Here is a 21,960-nt window from a genome sequence, read left to right on the forward strand (position 1 = left end):
CCAGCTCGAGACGCTATTTTTAGATTTGCCCCACCCGCCACCCTGCCTGACTGCCTGTTTTAGCTCATAAAATTCATACAAATTACCCGGCCAGAATATAATTTACATTGCTGGAATTCTTATAATTTGGTGATCATTTTGAATATAAACATCATATATTTTGCATTAGACATACAAATTTTAGATAAAATGTTTTCTCTAGTAAATATGTTATCTTTTGTGCAAAATATATGACATTTATATTCAAAATATTCCTGGTCTTACAAGGAATCCAGCAATGTCAATTGTATTATCCTAACTTTAGTTTGAGGTATTATTTATTAAAATTTAGTGGTTTTCCCCCAAAAATTTCTCAGAGAGGGAAGAGCCAGCAGTGTAGTGTGAGAAGAGGGGGAGGGAGTTGAGTCCATTATTTGAATGGACATTAACTTGGCGACTGTATTTCTCTATTTCTCTTAAGTATTAATTGTGTGCATGTACCATCATAAAATTAAGATGTTATTTTTACTACAACATAGTTATGTGTCTTCAAAAAGTGGAGTTTGGGGGTCGGGCTGGTTTCTATTGGAATTAATCCCATATGTTCTGTTGTTCACTTAACGCGGATTTCACTTAACACGGGACCCTCTGGGTTCTATTGACCGCGTTAAGTGGGGTACAACTGTATATATATATATATATATATATATATATATATATATATATATATATATATATATATATATATATATATATATATATATATATATATATATATATATATATATATATATATATATATATACCTGTATATATATTACTATGTCATTGCTTCTATAATAATTCTGGATTTTAATTATGCATTATCAGCATACTATACAGTGTATACAGAAATAAATTAATCTGAAATATATGTACAGTAATGGTTGTCCAGTCCTTTGGGTTGCACTACTTTGCCTGGACAAGTACTATTAAAAAAGCTCACCACCCATAAAAAAAAAAAAAAAAAAAACATTAACCCACAGTCACACGAAGTTGGGAGAATATTAGTGGATATGGTGTGTTCATGGCCATAAAGGTCCCAGAAAAGCTAACCCTTTTTATTTTAGAAGTAAACCTTGTTAACTTTATGAGCATAGAATTTTGTGTATCTGCAAGACACACGTTCATACATTAATAAACATATATACATATAATAAAAAGCCTTTTGGGATATGGCTTTAAAGATTATATCCTCTGTTTATATGTGTCATGCAAGAAAACTTAGAAATAAGGTTTAGGAATAGAGAGGCAAACTTGTCTCCAGTAAAATTATCCCTACACTTAGTGCACTTAAGAGTCTTATGTGAGCGGTAAACCTGCAACTGCATTCACATATCTTTGTGCATTTATAAATCTAATGTAAATGGGAGAGAAGTTAACACTAACAGAAAAGTTTAGGCACAAACAAGTGTACAGATATTCTTTGACAATGCTAAGTACAGTATATAAACAAGTTATCAGTGCAAAGAGGCTTTAATATCATGGTCAGTTAACAGATGAATTTAACTAAACCTTTGATATAAAGTTAATTTACAGAAACAAGGTAAGATTGATCAGGTAACCGGTATGCACACATCAATAGTCTACATTCAAGACTAACTGCACAAGGTCAACCATAATCACATTCACCTTTTCTTCACACACAAAGCTGGGACAAGGGTAATATGGAGGAAGGGGGGGGGGTGTAATCTTCAACAAACACTTCAGTTATTCTGTTATTTCTGCGTGTTTAAGAGAGTCAGTCCCAACAACAACAACTCAAACATTTGCAGAAAAAAATTACTTACTGGTTTGACTATCACATTAGCATCTCTCACTAGCACAAGGAAATATAAAGTGTGAAATGAGAAATACAGCTGTAGCAACATACTGTATTGTAAAGAGGGAGGGAGAATAGGAACTGGAGAGCATCAGGCAGTACAAAATGATTACTCAAGTAAAATGGAAAAGGATAAACATGAGATGGTAATATTTGTCTCTGGAAGGCATCAATCAAGTAGCCAGAGAATACTTGCTCAATAACATAAAGTGATGCAGCTTGAATGTTAGAAAACAAAATATTTTCCTATGTGTTGTTACTGCTCTCTCAGGGGAGTCCACATAGCACTATAAAAATGAATACATTATTGGAACTTATAAAATCAATCATTCGGTTATTTAGCTGAACTTCATACTACAATATATACTGTACTACTTTTCTTTCCTCAAAGGGATAAATAAACAAAATAAAGTACCATCTAAGGAAAGAATGAAATACCACAGCAATTTCTTGAGCGGTATATCTGGTGCTCTCTACCGAGCATGAATGTTTACTGGAGTCCAACAGAAGCACTTGAAATATTTGCCAAAAAGTTAATGCATATTGGTTATGTTATCACAATACAGTACTATAAAGTTACTTAAATTATATATATATATATTATATGTTTTTTTTTTATATATTGTCACTCCTCTAAGTGTCAAAATCACAACTAAATTTCTTGAAACAACTGCTAAAGAATTATTCTGTGGTTTTCAATGAAAAGGCTACCACAAGCTTGTAGTAAAAATTGGTACAGGAAAAGAATTGTGAATTTTGCAGTAGGTTTTCCTGAGAGGAAGGCATTGAAAATTTAGGACAAGATAAGTATACAAGAACAATACAATACAGATATGAGAGAGTTAAATTCTCTCATGTTTTAGAATGAGTCAAACCACCAACAAGTCTGCATTGTTAATACTGTAGACAAAAAAGCTCCAATGGGAGAAGATTTCTGTTCAAGTTATCCCCTAAATCACTGTGGTTCAGTGAATGCATCATCTACTCACATATGCATTATTTTCATCTCACATTTGTTATTATTTGTATTAATAAAAAGTGCTGTATACATACAGAAGGCAAAAATTACTTCTTACAAGTATACGAGTATTGTATATACTAATGAGATCAAAGTCATTTGCTCATTTCAGTTTCAAAAAAGGACAAAGGACCTAATGGTTCCCTTTCTGATATAAACCCTTTTAAAACCTGATGTTCACAAGTAACTCCTCGACAACCTTTTAAACTTTCCACCAACAATAGATAACTGTGTAATTACCAGTAGTACTACTGTATATGTGAATGACAGTGGTACTACTTTTCTATCTTTGTAAATGTTAAAACAATTTTAAACAGAGTAAGTCAACTCATCTGGTAAACGTATTCAGTGCTCCTGAATGATCTGTAGCTTACGTACCAAACAAGTTTGGTTCACAATGGATCTGATTCAATTTTTTATGGGAATAAGAGTTCAGGTGTGAGCTTGAAAAGTTTTTTGTAAACCTCACAAAATTTACTTTCTGAACAAGCTGAGGACATAAATTACAACAAGCAGCCTCTACCAATAGGAACATGGTCACAGAAGTTACCGAAAAATGTAAACAAATAATGGCTGTCATGAAACCATTGATTACAACACACTCCAGCATCTTGGAAGAAGTGCTGCAAATGCCTACAAGTACAGTTTCATCCCATGTGCCTCTGATATTGTCACAATCCTATGATACCAACAGTTGGAGATTATGATATAAATCAGGCATGGGCAACCTGCAGCCCGAACCATGTCTTTGTGCAGCTTGTGGTGTAATTGAGAAATTCTATTTAATGTGGCCTGCGGTTCAGGTAGATGCAGCCAGCTTATGGCGAGTAAACAATATTTATTAAAAGAATAATCTTAACACACAATTCATTACCGTTTCATCACCTAAGAGTAAGTAACTGTGAAAACGTAACAGTGAAATAAGTATAAATAGTCAACAACATAAACATTTTAACTTGTGTGAGTTTATGAACCAAGTTCGGCGTGGTCTGTTTGATGGATTAGCTGCTGTGTGGCAGTGGGTCACTTGGGAATTAAATAAGGTTGGGCAAGTCCAAGTGGGGTCACAGGCGGTGGTCACACCGCCTTTCATGCCTGGATGTCTGTTCTACCTATATTCTTGTCTGATTAGGTCTCTCCATGGGCATTTATATACTTCTTGGACCCCCCCCATTTTTTAAATTCCTGGATCCGCCCCCAACATGAAGATTAACTGTTTCACTGTCCGTGCTAGTACCATATTAACATTACTTTTGAATTCGGTAGGATATACATTTTGATGAGTTGGCCCGCCAAAAAATATCTAAATCGTAATGCAGCCATGATTAAGGAAAAGGTTGCCCATGCCTGATATAAACTATGCTTCAGGATGATCCAGATCTTGTTATACGAACCATAATCATTCAGGGAAAAACTGAATATAATACTTCATATGATACTTCTACAAAAGGTATAATAAATTTCAGTAGCAAGGAATACATTTTGTAAATTATCTTACAAGGCCTTGGCTCTCACTTCACTGTTTTTAGTAAAATTAGAAACAACTTTCTCTCTCTACTTATATGTAATGAAGAGGGTTTATAATGATAGTATAAGAGAGATTTCTAATAAACTTATCCCCACACTATGATTATTCTAATATATACAGAGCAAAATTAATGCACTACTTTTTCAGTACTAGTCAACAAAATGGTAAGAAAATCGAGTGAACATAAAGCTGCCATCACTCCTGATAGACTTCAATACAACCTACCGGTACATTACCAGAAACTGAAGCAGTATTAAAAGTTATTTCCTCTCATAGACTTTAAAGTTACTCGAGGCAAAAACATGTGATAGATTAAGCCAGCACTGCTAGAATGTACAAGATGGAGTGGAGTGAGACTAACTACTGCTTCCTACTAATTATATATCTAATTTCCGGGGTAATTTATGATTTAAGAATACACAGCCATAAAGACCAAAACAGTTCTGTATAAATATTATGAAGCCAAAAAATACCTCTACTTGAGAAGATAAATATACTGTATATAATGAACACAACATAAAATGTACTCTTCCAGAATCCTTTTAAGCAAAATTCCCTGCACTCTTTTCGTGTGTGTGAAGCAAAAATGAGGATATATGTGTTGTAAAAAGTGATATACATATATAGCTATGGAACAGGAAGTGCATTATTGTCTAAAAGATGATAATAAAAATATAGCACAAATATTTCAGGAGAGCGACTAAATTCACTTCATCCAGATTATTAACGGATCTCGTGTGACTGTGACTGGTACAGAAAAGCAGGCAGGAACACTGCTTAAGATGGCTATGGCAGAGTTTTCCATTAATTCTCATACCTATGATCGTGGGAATATGCAAATGAGGTAGAGAAGCAATCTGGCAGGAAAGAAATTGAAGCCTAGCAAATGAAGTGAGAACGGACTTGAGGTGTAGTAAATGAAGTGAAGAGCAATGATGTGAAAGGGGACTTGAGATTTACCAAATGAAGTGAAGAGGGATTTTTAGATCTTGGAAGTGATAAAATGAGACAATATTAATTCTAGCCTATGAAATGACGAGGGACTGTACAGTAAGCATAAGATTTAAGTAAGAAAAGTTGTGCATAAGACAAGTTAATATGGAGGAGATTCCTTACCCACTCAGAGTAGTAGGTGGGGAGAGATACTTTTAATCATGTGAAGTACAGAATAAAAATAAATAAATAATAAATCACTCAACATCTCTCACTCACGCTGTCTTTAATCTTCTCCGCGTCTTTAATTTTTTTGCTACTACTTGTGTTATCTCTAATGGAATCCTTCTCCGGGTCCTTCACTTTTTTGCTCCCTGTATTATCTTTAACAGAGTCCTTGTCTGAGTCTTTGGTCTTCTTGCTTTTACTGAACTTCAGACTCCCAAGAAAACCATTACTGAACCTGCTCTTACTTGGCTTTTTTCTAGAATCGGCACTTGGTGAACGTTCTTCTATTAAGGATGAATCGGAAGAGTTCCCTTCTTCCGACGGGGACGTCATTATTTTCCTGTTACGCAGAGATGTGATCTTGGGACTATCCAGAAATGGGTCACTGGCAAATATTTTTTCCCGTTCCTGCCAAGGAAAGAAAATGTACATTGTTAGTTTACATTCAAAAGTCTTAATAAAGTAAAGTGTAAATATCAGTTTTCTACAGTCCATTTGAGCATTGTCATATTCTGTGTTTCTATTTTTGAGTCTCTACTTAATTAATGCAATCAAGAGTAAAGATACGCACATGCACGCACGCGCACATGCATGCACGCACGCGCACATGCATGCACGCACGCACGCACACATGCATGCACGCACACATGCACGCACGCACGCACGCACACACACTGTTAGAGAGAAGGCTATGGTACTACAGAGACAGGTGGGACCTCTGTCTACAAACACTAAAAAGCTAAGACTCACAAGTGTTCTTCATTATTGTTAAAACACGGAGTTGGCCAATTTAAACTAATGGTTTAAAAAATTCAATCTACTATGCTTTTTTCTTGGTTTTAATATTTTTTTTGTGTTTTATTACTGTACAGACGGTTTTAATAAAATTTACTTTTTCGTTTGATATCAGAAATACGTCTGACCTAATACTGTACCTTATTTTTCTGCACTTTTTGGTTATAAAAAAAAATATATATATATACAGGGTATATAATTTCATTAAAAAGTACTACTTTACATGCTGGTTAAGGATCTAAGTCCAGAATTCAAAAAATCAAGTAATTAGTGTCAATTAATGATGTTTGTAACACAGTAATTAAAGATGTTAAGAATATTTTAAGTCAATTATGCTGTGCCATAAAACATGTGGTACATAGATTATTTTTGTTTCAGAAGACTTTATCATGCTTACAACATTATATCTACTGACAGCCACAGACACGAAGATAACACCATATGAGGTTTTAACTCGGCCTTGCCATTTCACACTGAAACAACAACAAAAATCAGTATCACCCATATTTTTTTCTCCTCACATTACTACAAATACTGTACAGTACACACTTCTCGTCTCGTCTTGTCTTGTTACATAAATAAATTCCACAGCTACACCAAGTACCATGGATGGGATTCACAAAGTTGCTGGACATCTGTCAAGGCTTCTACTTGCTGTGCTAGTCACAAATACTGTAACTACTTCAACATAAACTGAAATCCACACCATATACAGTAACTTAATAAATTCATACCTTCAACTGTGTGTCACATCTGGTGCTGACATCTGTGTCCTGACTGTAGGACTTGAGCATGGGACTGCGTTTAGGAGAAGGTTTGTGTTGTGTGACTCCTGTGCTAGTCCCAGGCGGGTGTGTGGAAGATGAATGAGGGGTCGAGTGACTCACCTGTGAGGAGGTGATTGCTCTGCCGCCTTCAGAGTTCAGCGTCAGCCGACTGTGGAAACGGAAACACTATACTGTATTGTAAATGTGTATCAAAATCATGTGTATGGTAATTTAATACATGAAATATTAACTAACATGAATACCTGTAGTAAGGAAGCTATAAATACTGTTCGATAATGACCTTAAATTCAGGCCTTAGCCTTGATTATGTGGTTATAAAAATTGTATGCTACACATATCTCTGGTGATGATGTAACAACACCTAGTTCTATTGCCATGTCTTAACCCCTTGAGCAGTTATATACAGTAGTGAAAATCAATTAATCAATGAAAACATTTAACCCACAATGTTAACTTCCACCTTGAACAAGTTTTTCATAAAATTTACACATGACAACCTGTTAGGTGATGATATAACAACACAGAATGCTTCATTGTAATATCTAATTGCATCACTAAGTTGTTAAGAGTGGACACAAAAATAGAATAACATAACTCGCTCTATGAATAACCTTTCCACCATAAGTCCCTCGAGATATTCTCCATCAACACCGTGTTCCCTAACCTAACCACAATCTCAGATCATAATTCAGTGATTTTTTTTAAACAAGAACAACACCATTGATCATTACACATAAAACCAACCTTCTCTTTGATCCTCTGATCCCGCTGCTAGGGGGAGAGTAAATACTTTTTTAGCAGAGGTAAATATAGGGAATTTAATATGATGAGTTATAATCTAAACAAATTATATAGTTTTAGTGAACTGAACCAAAGGTCAGACAGCACTTACAACAACAGTGTAGTACTGTACAGTAATAGTACTTCTGATGTCATGAGGAAGTTACTTAGAGTATTCAGTATGTCTTCAAACTGTTACTGGTAAATTTTTCTCAAACTCTGTGTATAAAATTCAAGTGTACACAGAAGGAAAAGGAGATACAGGACTCAGTTTTTTATTCTATGAAGACAAGACTGTTCTGATTGGTTATCAAAGAAATTGCCATCAATGCCACTCACACAGATATCAACCTTAACCCGAGTGTGGAAAATGACTCGGACATTGATGCAGGAACTGAAATCAATGACAACGTAAGAGGTAGCAAGGGATCTAACATTTACTGGGATTACTTTGGACATATTGGCAATGCTAAGATACTTGGGACACATTGGCAATATAAAAGAACAAGAGCACAGTACAGTACCTTCCTCCCATGGTGAAGCTAGTAGTCTCTGATACACACTGAGATACATCTGTCTCTTCTGTTGATGAATCATTGGAGTCTTTACTAGGGTCATGTTCTAGTGGAAGAATGCGGTTAATGCTCCCAGTACTAGACACTCGACGAATGTGCTCCTTATCCAGTAAGTGATGAGTTAAATCTGTCAAGAGTTCATATTTAAGACAAACTTTATGCAAAGTTAAAAAGTTACATTATTCAATAGTATCCACCAATATTACTAATACTGTAGCATGAATAAACATACAAAATATCGACTTAATATGACACAGATATTTCATTACACAATATACTTACACCCCCAAAGGAGTTTACATGTTCACATATGTGCAAAACAAATATAATTCAAAGCATACTATTGAGACCTATTATCTTTCTCCCTTCCTCTGCATATTGTGACAGGTGACTAACTGAGGGAATCTATAAGCCCTCAGACAACCTCCATTATGTGTGCCAGGGTTGGTCTCTTAACCCACTTGAGTAAATCAATCACCCTCTCCCTCCACACCACACCCGAAGACACAGAACCCTTCATTAAGCAGCCTGTACAGTAAAATAACCCATATATAAAGGATTGATCCTAAAGTTCTAGTTTCTAAATGAGCCAGGATATGGTGACTCTTTATACAGTATATTTATATTAGTCAGTAAGTCTGTGGGTCAATATCAGCTTCCCAGAGATCCAAACTTGTGGCTGAAATATATAAACTGTGTATATTGTGTAAATAAAAACATATCAATTACCTTCACCTTTATTCTGTATCTGGGTACAACAACAATTTAGTAAAAGAGTTTGGCCAGTGGGGTCAAGGCTTAAGAATCTTCCCCACCACATAACCCAGTGTGTTCCTCAATCCTGTTTTAGTTGGTTCAGTGAGAAAACAACACAACCACATCAACACCTCAGTCATGTACTGAGGGAGGAAAAGATCTGAGTAGCCCTATCCCAACTCAGTTAGATGACAGAATTCCAGGATCAATCTTTCATTATTAACCTAGGGTACAGTACAGTGCAGTAGAGTAGGATGACTCTATACCCAAGCCAGCAGAAGAGTATTGCTGTTATTAAAGCTCTGCAAGGCTCCACATCAGTAATGCTCCCATCAAGGCCTCCCTCACCAACTTTAGTATCTCAGGGTATGCATTGAAGCTGCACATGCTTATAGTTCACACAATAAATTTCAGAGAACATAAACTTTTGTCAACAGTACTGCAGCATTAGGATCCTGATGTTAGTACACATATACAACCATGAGAGGCATATCGTAATTAAACAATACATAATTGCTACCATAACTGCACTGTGCTGGGATGACAGCATAAGGACTGCTCATGATAGCTTCATCTAATACTATTATTCACATAAGGATGTTAGTTTACAACTGTAACTGTACGAGTGGCCTAATCATTACACAAACTGTTAACTGTGCAATGCCAGGGCTACATAGTGACTGTGCTGTTATTATATGCTGTGATAACTTTACACTAAATACTCTGTGACCAAATTGTTCTAAGAGATAATAACTGTACTGTACTGTACTGATGCTACAGAAGTGTGCATGTGTACAGTATTCACCATGCTGAAGCACACTCCTAAGTCTTCTGGGCATTAAAGCCAAACACCTACAGTACAAATATTCTAACTAGTCTCGCCTTATTGAACATGAGACTTGGAGAGGCAGCTCATGTATCATGTTGTATAGTAAATAATACAGCTTGCTGTGGTGACTGTCTGACCCACCAGCAACTCCCTACAGATCTACAACTTCTGGTGAATACAATACAATGTTATGTATTTTATTGGAGTAAATAAACAGAGGAATAGACCTATATTTTCAGGTCAACATAGATCCACATCAGTTTTGTAAATATTTTCCAGTAATTAATGCTGATTGAAGTACAAATCAGTGTCTAGAAAAAAAAAAGCCCCACAAACACATTGACAGTCATAAAAACTGACACAGTTACAATACCCCACATAAAAAATACAAACATTTATAGCATCAGGATAAATAATGTTATACTTGATGGTCAAACAATACATACACAGTTAACAATTTGTGCGTTATCTTGTTGTAGCTTGTGGCCGTCAGGGGTCTGGGCATTTATCAGTTTTCTTATACGCATTTGCAATCTTACTCTCATAACCTTCTGAGTCAACCCATTATTTCGTGGTACAGCCTCGGGCATGTTTCTGGTGACGGCAAGCTACCGCACAGCACAAAATGATCTTTACTGCGTCACATAAGTATTTTTGTGAATATTGCAAGAAATATGAATGATAATTTCACATGAAAATGTTTTAAATGTTTTAAATTCTATCCTTCACAAAATAGTATAATAGGGAACTTCAAGAAGAGGACACCAATCTATACAGAACAACACTTGATTGGTTAATAAAGGTAATTCACCTACAAGTTCAGATGGATATTAGTTATACAGACCATTAACTTTTGATGACACAAATGACCTCTCACTGGACTTTATCTATGATGAATACTATTATAAGATAACAACAATGGATTCAAGAATAATTCATTAGGGAAACCAAGAAACTTATTTTCTTTACTTTATCAACTTATAAGAAAATGACTCACCTGTAGAATAAGTGTGACTGTGATGCATAATACTTGTCTGGGTCATGGACGACTCAGAGCCCAGGGACGAGCCAGAGTCTCGGGGAATAAGTTGGCTCCTCTTGCGCCCACTCCCAGAGCTTCCTTGGACATCGGCCATAGAATCTCTAGGTGTTTTGACTAACCCTGAGGAGTTCAAACTTCCCCCTCCTCCATAGTAACTCGATGCTCCTGTACAGCCCCCCATAGTGAGAAACATTAATGCTGATTGGCTGCTTAACAGTTGGTGAACTACGGGCCCATGGGAAGTTGATGTCCAAGTTCATGATGAAATTCACATGTACAGTATTGAAGGTTTGATTTTTGTTGTTGTCAGAAAACCAAATAATACCAATGACCACAGAGCACCAGCGACCACCGTCACAATAATTCACCGGCACCGACCAATGGTAAATTTGATGAAAGTAAACAGATAGAAAACATTATATAATGATCACAGTTGCAGCATTCAGTCAGTGCGCATAATATTGAATCGTGTAAGCCAAGTGTGACGCCATCGTCCGCCACGGCGTCAATTGCGCGTCACACATGCCACATTGCAGTGGTGGTGTTGGTTATAACATTAAAACATTGATGTCAAGATATTTCCCCAAATTTTCAAGAAAACAAATATAATAAAATTAAGATAAAAAAAAAGATGAAGATGAATAAATATATATTTTTGGGGGGGTTAAAAGTTTCAATGTTCAATTTAACAAGACAGCGCCCAAGTTGAAGTTGTGAGAAGGACAAGGAGACAACCACAGCACCGAGAAAAAGAAGGAAAAAGAAATATAATTAATGTACAGGACGATAACCACAAGTTAATGAAGCCAACAAATTATTCATGATAATATTCAGTTAATGAAGCCTCAACAATTCATGATAATATCCATAAGTTAATGAAGCCAAAGAATGACTATTCCTGATGATACAAGAACTAATGAGGACTAAATTATTCCTGACAGTATTCACAAGTTAGTGAAGGTCAACACACACACACACACTCCTGTACAACACAAGGCCTATGGTAATATTCATGGAGGAAAAATTTGACTTGAACAATTTAAGTTCTCCTAAATTTACCAGAAAAATGACTGACAACAAGACATGTTAACCTCAGTCATCATGAATTATATACCAGTGTAAGACCTTGATTTCATCTAGTATTCTCACTAACAAGTCTTGACACCTCAGCCTAACATGGTCTATTGAACAGAAAGTGAAAAGTACTGCATGTAATTTACCAAGTCCATAAGTTCTATTCCCTTTGGTGTCTAGTTAAGATTTTATTGGTGGCTAAGGATTCCCTACTCTACCCCATATGTGCTTAAACATGAAGAGACATGAAACGTCCACTGATGACGGCCGCCGTCCCTACAACTAACTTCCACGGGTGATGGCCACCATTTAAGGGTTAAATCATGGGAGTAAGGTAAAAGTACTCTGGCATAACGGTCTGGAATATAATCGGCGGCAAACAGCGTAAAAGAAAATAATAATAAATGATTGAAATTAGTGAGAGGCAATACACTAACCATGCAAAGTTAAACACCAAGCAAGAACTTCTGCAATGAGGCATGCTGGCTGGCTGGCCTAGTGTGGTCGCAGGTACAGTATTTTTGGTAAACATGTGAGGGTGCCAGCTGTACTATATGGTCAATAGGATATTACAAACATCATGCAGGTTCTTCTATAGATACACAATGTTGAAGGATAACAAAACAAAATCCATCATCACAGAAAAATGTCATGTTTTCTCTGAAAAAAGCACAGAAAAGCATCATAGTTTTGGAAACAGTTTTGACCGGAAAAAATCAAATAAAGCAAATCTACCAGAACTCCTCAGAGGGTACTAGACACCTGGTTTACATCACATTACAGCAACTAATCAGCAATGTATAATATAAAGAAACAGTTTATCAACACTGTTAATACAAAATCATAAAAATTCAGCCAAGATACTTTATGCCATTTCCCACAATGAAAGGAGTTTCAATCCCCTGGGTGATGACTTAGCTCGAGGTGGCTGGTGGCCAACTCAGCTTACCCGACAGCACAACAAAGCCCTACCAATCTTTCCGACCATAGGATTGAGCCCACGTATCATGTGTTGGGGTTCCATTGCTCCCAATAAGCCATGAAGCCCATGAAGGAAAAAAAAAAAGAGTAAGCAACATATAATAAATGAAAAGAAAAAATTCCCATGGGCCACCACAATGTAAATACAACATAATGCATCTTAAATTTAGAATGAGAATAAAATTTTGTCAGAAAGTAGATATTTTTTGTCTCTATAACTGACAATTGTTTGCTGTGGTCACATATATGCCCTTTACACACCTACTGTACATAGTACAGTACAGTACTTATTTACTGTTTTTAAACTTTTCTTGCCTTTTAATTACAACTTATACCCCATTTACCTTATTCACATTCATTCTCTAATACATTACATCATGATGTATTTGACTGAGCTGCATACTTTCACTCTAAAACAGTTACATTGTCACTAAAGGCCACTCCTCTCCTTCACTCCCATATAAAATAAATAAAAGCATTCATGTTAACGGTATCATTTAATCTTCATTACAGTACTGTACTGTAATAAAAAACAAAGAAACAACAACAATGTAACTTATAAAAAAAAGATAAAAAGATATCCGATGCCTGACAAGTGTTATGACGGTTGTTAATATCTGGAGAAGTGGAGTAACAACACAATGACTTTATGGCAGAGAAAATGACCAGGAAAAGTGATTGACTGTTCAGGAGGACATTTATGGTGTGACTACAAATAAACTGAGACATCCAAAGTGTTAGAATTTGTCACATAATAGAGAAAGAAAGGAACACTTTATGGTATAATACTTCATGCTTATAACTGAGATTGTGTCTAATAATCTTCTACCTGCAAATAAATAAATAAATAAATAAATAAATAAATAAAATAATTAAATAAAGTAAATTTAGTAATACTTCATACTAAATGTTTTTGTGACGTATTAATATCTTTTACTCACTGATAAAAAAGTTCCACATGAGCAACAATATTTTTGGTCCGACATATTTTCCATATATCTATAATAACAGTGAACGTCTTTGGTACAAGTTACTGACAAAATAAACTTATTTTATTTCTCAATTTACCTTTTGTACTGACGTCAATAAATAATGAACAACACAAAGACCTTAACCTAACATGGAGGATATTCTGATAAAACTAACGCCAGATTACTCACAGCTCGCATCACAACTCTCTTATGGTAATTTTAATGGAGCAAATTTGTCATTAATATTTTTTTCGTTTTTGTTCTACAGTTGTATCAAGATCCAGGCCATCCTCAGGCAGCTGGTACAGTACAGGCAACCTTAATACTTCATCAGCTACTGTACTAGACTAACTTGAACCCTTAGGAGTGTAGTAATAGAACGCATTAATTCCGATTCCAAGTTTACAGTCAAGTTAAAGACCTTGTTCAGGTACTCCAAGTCCAACCCTTGTATTGCAAGTTCCTAAACCTAGTACAGTACAATACTGTACATGTATTATACTGTACTTTGTCATCACAAAACAACAACACGGTACAGTACAGTACAGTACAGTACAGGTCCGAGTCTTCCAAGTCCAAGTTTGTGAAAATTCAACATGAGCTGAAGTCCAGACTCGAGTACAACGCTGCTGCTCCTTGACAAGACATATCACTAACTACTGGGAAATACTGTACGTACTGTAGTAATTCAATACCACTGGAGATCATATCAATATAAGGGAAAGGCTAATGTACAGATATTATTATTATTTTCTTTTTAAGCCCGTGATAGTCAAAATCAATTTGCAGTATTCTTCTTTACAAAGGGAACAGTTTACGTTCAACAAACATAATAAAAGCAAAATTTTTGGCTACAGTACATACAGTAAGTCAGTGTATAATAGTACAGTATACTGTATTACTGTTATTCTACTGTGATAGAGACGCTTCATGTATACACGGTCAGATCCTGTCAACGAGTCACTGTCTACTGTTGACAATTAAACTTGTTCAACCGTCATGCAATATATAAAAAAAAATTAATACCTTTCCTGTTCTATGTATACCATGATGGAAAATAACCATATAATACTCTACTTTCTACCCAAATGTACACTACACAATATTAATTGCTACAATAAGGTATAAAACTAAGGCACTAAGTTGGTACAGACATGCAACTAACTGCGTGCAGGAAGTACTGTATACTGTAACAACTCACACAGTACACAACAACAACAGAATGTACAAAGAATCATAACCTCAATACTGTTGATATATATTTTCTTTCAGCTAAAATAAGGAAAGTAAGCAACTCAAAATCAGACTTTTTTTCCCCACAAACAAATGGTCTTTCTCTCAGCACGACATGAGATAATCTTAAGAGCTGTACCTGAGCTCAAGTGCCAGACAACATGAAGCAGGAGAGTTACCATCATGTAGACTCTGTAATAATGACTTAACATGTATCTACAAAGGATTCATAACACGTAGTTTACTACAGTATTTCTATTACAAGTGAGTGCCAAAAATAGTCCGTTTTGTGTCTATACTGGACCATCGACCCATAATGTTTTAAAGTGTCATTTTCAAAATCCCCGTCACTCAACTGATCCTATATAAAGTCAACGACGACTCAAATGTAATCTTGTCGAAGATTTCATCTCAAAAGTTCTTTCCAAAACTTAATTTAAACCAGAAGATTTGGTGCAAAGTGTGGACAATATTAGCAGTTACAGTAGGTTGGGGTTTCCTTGTTTAATATTATTATGAAAGTTAACTTAAAAGATCCTTAAATTACAGTATTTGTGATAGTATTGATTTCAATATGATGAAATTTAGGTTTTCTGTAAATAGTCTGCAAATGATTACATTTAATATGGGAAAAAATTAAAAATTCACACATTAACTCCTGCACACTCTTGCCATGGCTCTCTGAAAATACAATTCTTATAATTATTTCTCTCTATTACTGCCGACAGATAAGACATTACATAACACGGAAATTAATGGTAGGAAGCAGAGCACTACACAACACAAAAGCTTTACCTCATGTACAGTCACCCACAAAACTCCTGTCGTCTCTCCTCCTGAACCATGAACCCCGAGATTCAGACTTGTGAATCAGAAGCATTTATGGACAGAATAATGCATCAGTGTTTACTGCTTCGGATTCATGAGTTTGAATTTTGGGGTACTTGGAACAGCACAATAGATGACAGGAGTTTTGTGGGTGATTGTACAGTACACAGATATCCCAACCCTTATATGCCAACAGTACAACATCTTAATCACAACTAAAAATAATAACACTATAATCACTGCACAAAATAACTAACTTGTGTGATGATGACAAGTAAAAAGATTACCGAGTAAAAAAAAATCAATGTGATCATCAACTAATTCTTTAAAACCTGTTACAATAAGCTAATCACTGAAGGTTTCTCATGGTCTTACAAGATCAGTCTTGAAATAAATCAGCCTAATATCTAACTAGGGAAATAGAGGAGGGTGAAGGGGGTGGGGGAGTTTGGGAGGGGGTTGGGTGTTAGAGAGAGAAGTAAACACACATACATGGCATTCATTATCTCAATCAAGGGACAGGTAGATACATATACAGTATGCCTATCTCAATACATCTAAGGTGCTAAGTCATGGCCTAGCTCACTGGGTCAATTACTCTGGGCTGACTCCCCACCCCTTTAGTAGTCAATAAAATAGTTACCCTCCTTTATTTATTTCTAGAGTTCTGACATTTTTCTAAAATAATAGTTTTCTTAAATGAATAAGTTTATCTACAGAGTATATGCTGAGTATTTTTGGAGTGTGACCTTAAGAAACAATCATTCACTAAGAACAATAAACTCTCAATATTCTTTGGTGTAAATTATCATAAACTGGAAGCTTGTGTGTGTCATTAAGCATTCTAATTCTTAAGACTCCAACCACCTGATAGCTGTCTGGTTTATGTGATAATTACCAAGATATTTTTAGATATGTTTCATGTAGTACAGGTATTATGAATTTGGTACAGTACTTGACAATGTATGAAGAAGTAAAATAATGTGTTAAGGGAAGATTTAGTCCTGGCAACTAAAGTTCCCAGATTTAACAGAAAATATAGAGAAATAATTTTAAAGTGATTATGATGGTAAACAATTCAGTACGTCATCATCGTCATCAATGCCTTACGGCTATTTTTCACACTTGTACGCAATATTTGTGAAGCTGTACTAAATGAGTGCACAATTTGTTTTCATTCGTGATGCTCAAAGCTGATGACGACAAAGATACTTACAGAGGAAATACAGATACATTGGATCTATGTATTGAAGCTCCGTACGAGACGAGAAAAATCAGATAGTATCTTTCTATTTAGTTCACTTTACTGTTAATTATATTAAACAAACATTCAACCAAATATATGTATAGCCACACAAACTCTACTGTAGCTCCACAAGTAACAGGATATTGTAAGTAATGGTCATGCTACATCAATCATTTGAGATGTTAGCACAGCGTTAACTGTAACTTTTAACCAGGAAGAATAATAGACCAAAACCCATACAAATGTAATGACAAGCTATTGGAAACATGAGGGGCAGCTGGTTAAAACACCGGGTTAAGTCAATGAGAGAGAGACAGGGAAGAGTTAAGAATCATGGAGGTGTTGTTGACATCCTCCTGGCCCTACCTATACTAGGCGCATAGGTGGAGTGAGGTCGGCCATTCACTTGTGGACGAAGCATCAACTCCAGTGAGTGTAACCCGGCATTTGTGGTGATGCTACAGCCAGCGAGGATCTCAATGTTGCGCCAGCGCTGTTCTCTCTCCCGCAGCTCGTGGGTCACCTCTTCCATAATTGTTCTAGCGGAGAAATGATCATTTGTAGACGGTTTTATGGTGGTATAGTAAATGTGGAATATCTTAATCATACTCTGAGACAAAATAATAAATAACATATCTGAAATTATACAGTATGTCAGACACCAATATACTGGAGAAGATACAATGTCTCACCAAAGAGTTAACCTGTGGGAAGACAAACACAGGCGTGTACATGAAACATAAAGGTTGATATACTACAAGATAATGTAATTGGTTGGATATAATGAGAAATATTCAATACAAGACTAAGTACATAAGTGTCAATCTTTACTCAACCCTTAACCATTGGCAATGAATTCCCTATTCCTTCCCTTCAGGCACAACAATGGAACTTAAGGAACACGAAATGTCAACTGATGATGGCCACCGTCCCTACAGCCAACTTCTCCCACTCATAGTGGTCATTCTTCAACATACCTGGCTTGACTGATTGACTGGTCAACATTGTCCATTTTCCCGTGAACGGAAGCCAACATCCCCATTAAGCTGCGACGCTGGCGGTTAAGCTTCTCACACTGGAAAATGATTGAATTGTGCATTAAAATGGACGACTCACCATATTGAGCACAGTGAAATGATATTTTTTTCTTTGACAAATATAAAACGGAGGGAGTTACCACACAAGTGTCACTGTTACAACTACTGCCTCACCAAGGCCTCCTCTTCCCCCACTATAAATATGAAACATTTGTACTTGATATGTGATAAGCATAAGGTCCTTCTTGACGTCGCTTTTTGAAAGGTACGGGAATTACCGTACATAAACAAAGAGCTTCTTTCATTAGGTGTGTGCTCTGAGGTCTAGAATATAAATGACAAAGAAGTGTGAACATGTTTACTCTTACCAGATCCTTGGCTTGGCTGAATTGCTCTCGTGCCGCTCCTTGTTTCTTCTCAAATGCTATCCTCTCACGTTCATATGTCAGCTGGAGCCAATGTTGGAGGTCAAGTGGTGCACTCCAGTGGTGGTCCTCAAGCTCCGCCTCTTGCCCGCGCTTCATCTGTTCCATCATCATCTCGTTTTTCTCGCGTTCCTCCTGCCGGTGAAGAAAGTACACCTGCTGGTCACACGTACTGTATATTATTCATCAAAACCGTATCTCCAAAATATATCTAATCTGTTTTCTAAATGAAGAAGACTTTTTTGGGGGTAGACTGTTATTTCCTATTTTTCCAACAGTCCTCAGAATTAAAAGGAAATAGAGAGCCTAACTACCTACTGTGCCATACAAATTCTCTATAATTATTACCAATACTGTACTACATACTTCCACTAATTTATCCATGTATGATTTTCTCTTACATTATATCCTGTTGAAGTCTGTTAATTACTCTATTTAAAGTAATACAGTAATGTATTTCTTTAATAAATTCCTGACCTGGCTAACCAATACAATGTCAAATTTTCCTTTTTCTTGAACTGATAAATTTTAGTAACACTGTATCTGATAATCAATAAAACTTAAGCTAATTGCTCTCTGCCTGATTCTCAATTTTACTGATTTCTATAATCTTGCAAATAAATACCCAACTTTTAATTTGAATTTTCTTTAAATTTATACAACACAATATCAATGAACTGAACAAATTTCTAAAACCAACAACTTCACCACCTTTGTTCTGTCCCTTTTGCAGCACTTCTTACTAAGCCAGCACATACCCTAAGTTAACTTATAACACAAACCTTATCCCTAATCCTTAATGTGACCAGTGAATCACTTATGTAAATTTAACTTTGTATACAGTATATGTACATAGATCTGACAAACCTCAAGCTGAAGTCGGAGTTGCTGGACTTCTTTGTCGTGGTTTTCGTTCCTGTCTTCCCTTGCGGTCTCGTCATTCTCTTCGTTGTTTACTCTGGTTGTCATCTTTAGTTCCAGCTGCTGTAAGTTCTCTTCAGCCTCCCGCAGCTTCTCCATGTCCTAATTACAAGTTTTATTGATTAAACAAGTTCTAGAATTAAACTGTTTTATTTCTACACACATGTACACACACACACACACACACACACACACAAACAAAATTATGAATTACATGTGAGGCAACTGTAATTACAACTAACAGACAAGTTTGTGCTTGACCGGGGGGGAAACAGCAGTTAACCTGAAGGATGACAAGTGAGTCTTGTCCAAACCAGAATGTCAAGGAATCAAACATTTTCCGAGTATATTGTAGTCAGTCTATACTTTTTATTTTGTTTTTCACACACAAGTTATTATGAACTTACCCTCAACATGTCGCTCAGCTGTGCTTCATACTCTCTGTTCCGCTGGTAGGCCTTGAAGCAGCCAATCAGAGCGAGGGTAAGGAGTGAAACAAGGACGAGATCCTTCACGTGACTTCCTGTATCTGTTAACGGGATACATCGGATAATACTACAGAGCGTGTGAGACCTTCAGTAGCTATATACTATACACACTATTATGTATGATGAAGATAGTTCCCGGACATTAAATTCAACCAAATTACAATCTTCCACGAATATCATGATGAAACGCAGCGAGTACTACAGTGCGACCTGTCCTTCATCATTCTCATGAGGTGGCTACAATGCTAATTACTTAATCGTGCAGTTAGTTCTAAATACTTGGAGGTATAAAAATGTTTATATTCAAAAAACATCATCTAGGGATTTAATGTATTATATCTTATCTAATAACTTGATCCCACACATAACTTTACTTGTGAAGCATCTACATACCACACAGAGCCTAACACATCCCAACAGTTATCTAAAGACATGACATATGTAGCTAAGACAACTTGACCCTTTTATGATTATCTACGACACTATTCCTTAGTTTCAATTAACTGGTGACAAGATAATAATTTTTTTCCACTTGCAAAAATATAGCTGTTGTTTTTTATATGTTGTAACAGGTGCGTAAGTCTGAAACATATTGAAGTAGTTTGCATTTGTGACTTTTAGTTTGTATAAAATTGTAATGTAGTAAAATGTAAATAATGAGGGACTGATCCTAATGTCCTACTTCCTGGTGAAACTCAATGAACAGATGACTGGTGTAATGCTGACTGATGACTGGTGTAATACTGACTGATGACTGGTGTAATACTGACTGATGACTGGTGTAATGCTGACTGATGACTAGTGTAATACTGACTGATGACTGGTGTAATACTGACTGATGACTGGGGGATTTTCAGTCTTTGCACCTGTTCCTATTACAGTATGTGTGACTGGGAAGGATCAATTAACCCATTATTGCCAAAGGGGAAAGATTTGGTGCAATGCTTCACAACTTAAACAAAAACACACTCTTTATAATCAGTATTAAGGAGATGGTTGTAGCATAATGCTGCTTCATCTCCAAGTTCACAGAAAGAAGACAGGTACAGTATAAGGCACTAAACAGACTTGTCAACCGTATCTGGGTATAAGCAACATCATTTATCTCACAGGAGTTCCCAATGTAATTTCCACTACCAAACTTTGAGCACAACCTTCACCTCCATGTTTCTTAACACTACAGTACAGAATCAGGCATCATTTCATTACACATGCAAAGTGCCATCCAATAATTTTTTACATGCTCTCTTGTACAAGTGTGTGTTCAAATAATGCATCAAAAGAGAGTAAGCTACATTAAGAATGTGACCGAGTCATCTTGGTGTGGATGAAGGACATATTACAGACAGTTGCAAAGACATTACTCCTCACGGTGTCATGTTTCATTAAACTAATTCAACATTCATATAGAATTACTTAAACTTATCAAAGAAAACAGATCAGCCACTAAATTGAAAGGTGACAAATAATTAAAATTCATATACTGTATTGTACCTTTAGGTACGAGGTATACTGTATATACGTACAGTAGTGATAACTAAGAAAGGCTTCAAGGTTACAGACCCTGATGCCAGGAGACACATTTTACTGCAAAAATATGCAACTCTGAGGTACTGTATCGGAGATCATGTTCACCTCAGACCA

The 21,960-nt window shown here is 36.0% G+C and overlaps 1 protein-coding gene across 14 annotated transcripts in view; it reads right to left on the reverse strand.

Annotated features, from left to right (window-relative positions):
• Window positions 1–712: 712 nt before the first annotated feature.
• LOC121857022 (stromal interaction molecule homolog) overlaps window positions 713–21,960 on the reverse strand; it is a 58,570-nt gene continuing 37,322 nt past the window's right edge. For 3 of the 14 annotated variants that reach the window (XM_042352843.1, XM_042352839.1, XM_042352837.1), the window contains 10 exons: window positions 20,236–20,351; window positions 19,775–19,930; window positions 18,851–19,042; window positions 18,423–18,520; window positions 17,812–17,984; window positions 11,068–11,337; window positions 8,435–8,612; window positions 7,875–7,901; window positions 7,077–7,278; window positions 713–5,955 (listed from right to left, as the gene is read on the reverse strand). In XM_042352843.1, coding sequence (XP_042208777.1) covers window positions 5,581–5,955; window positions 7,077–7,278; window positions 7,875–7,901; window positions 8,435–8,612; window positions 11,068–11,337; window positions 17,812–17,984; window positions 18,423–18,520; window positions 18,851–19,042; window positions 19,775–19,930; window positions 20,236–20,351 — 1,787 coding nt within the window. In that variant the 3' untranslated portion in view covers window positions 713–5,580. Of the gene's footprint in view, window positions 5,956–7,076; window positions 7,279–7,874; window positions 7,902–8,434; window positions 8,613–11,067; window positions 11,338–17,811; window positions 17,985–18,422; window positions 18,521–18,850; window positions 19,043–19,774; window positions 19,931–20,235; window positions 20,358–21,960 lie in introns of all 14 variants that reach the window. The other 11 variants (XM_042352842.1, XM_042352838.1, XM_042352835.1 and 8 more) reach the window with 9 other exon arrangements.

This window comes from Homarus americanus, unplaced genomic scaffold (genome assembly GCF_018991925.1).
Source record: "Homarus americanus isolate GMGI-L3 unplaced genomic scaffold, GMGI_Hamer_2.0 scaffold44060, whole genome shotgun sequence".
Lineage (NCBI taxonomy): Eukaryota > Metazoa > Arthropoda > Malacostraca > Decapoda > Nephropidae > Homarus > Homarus americanus.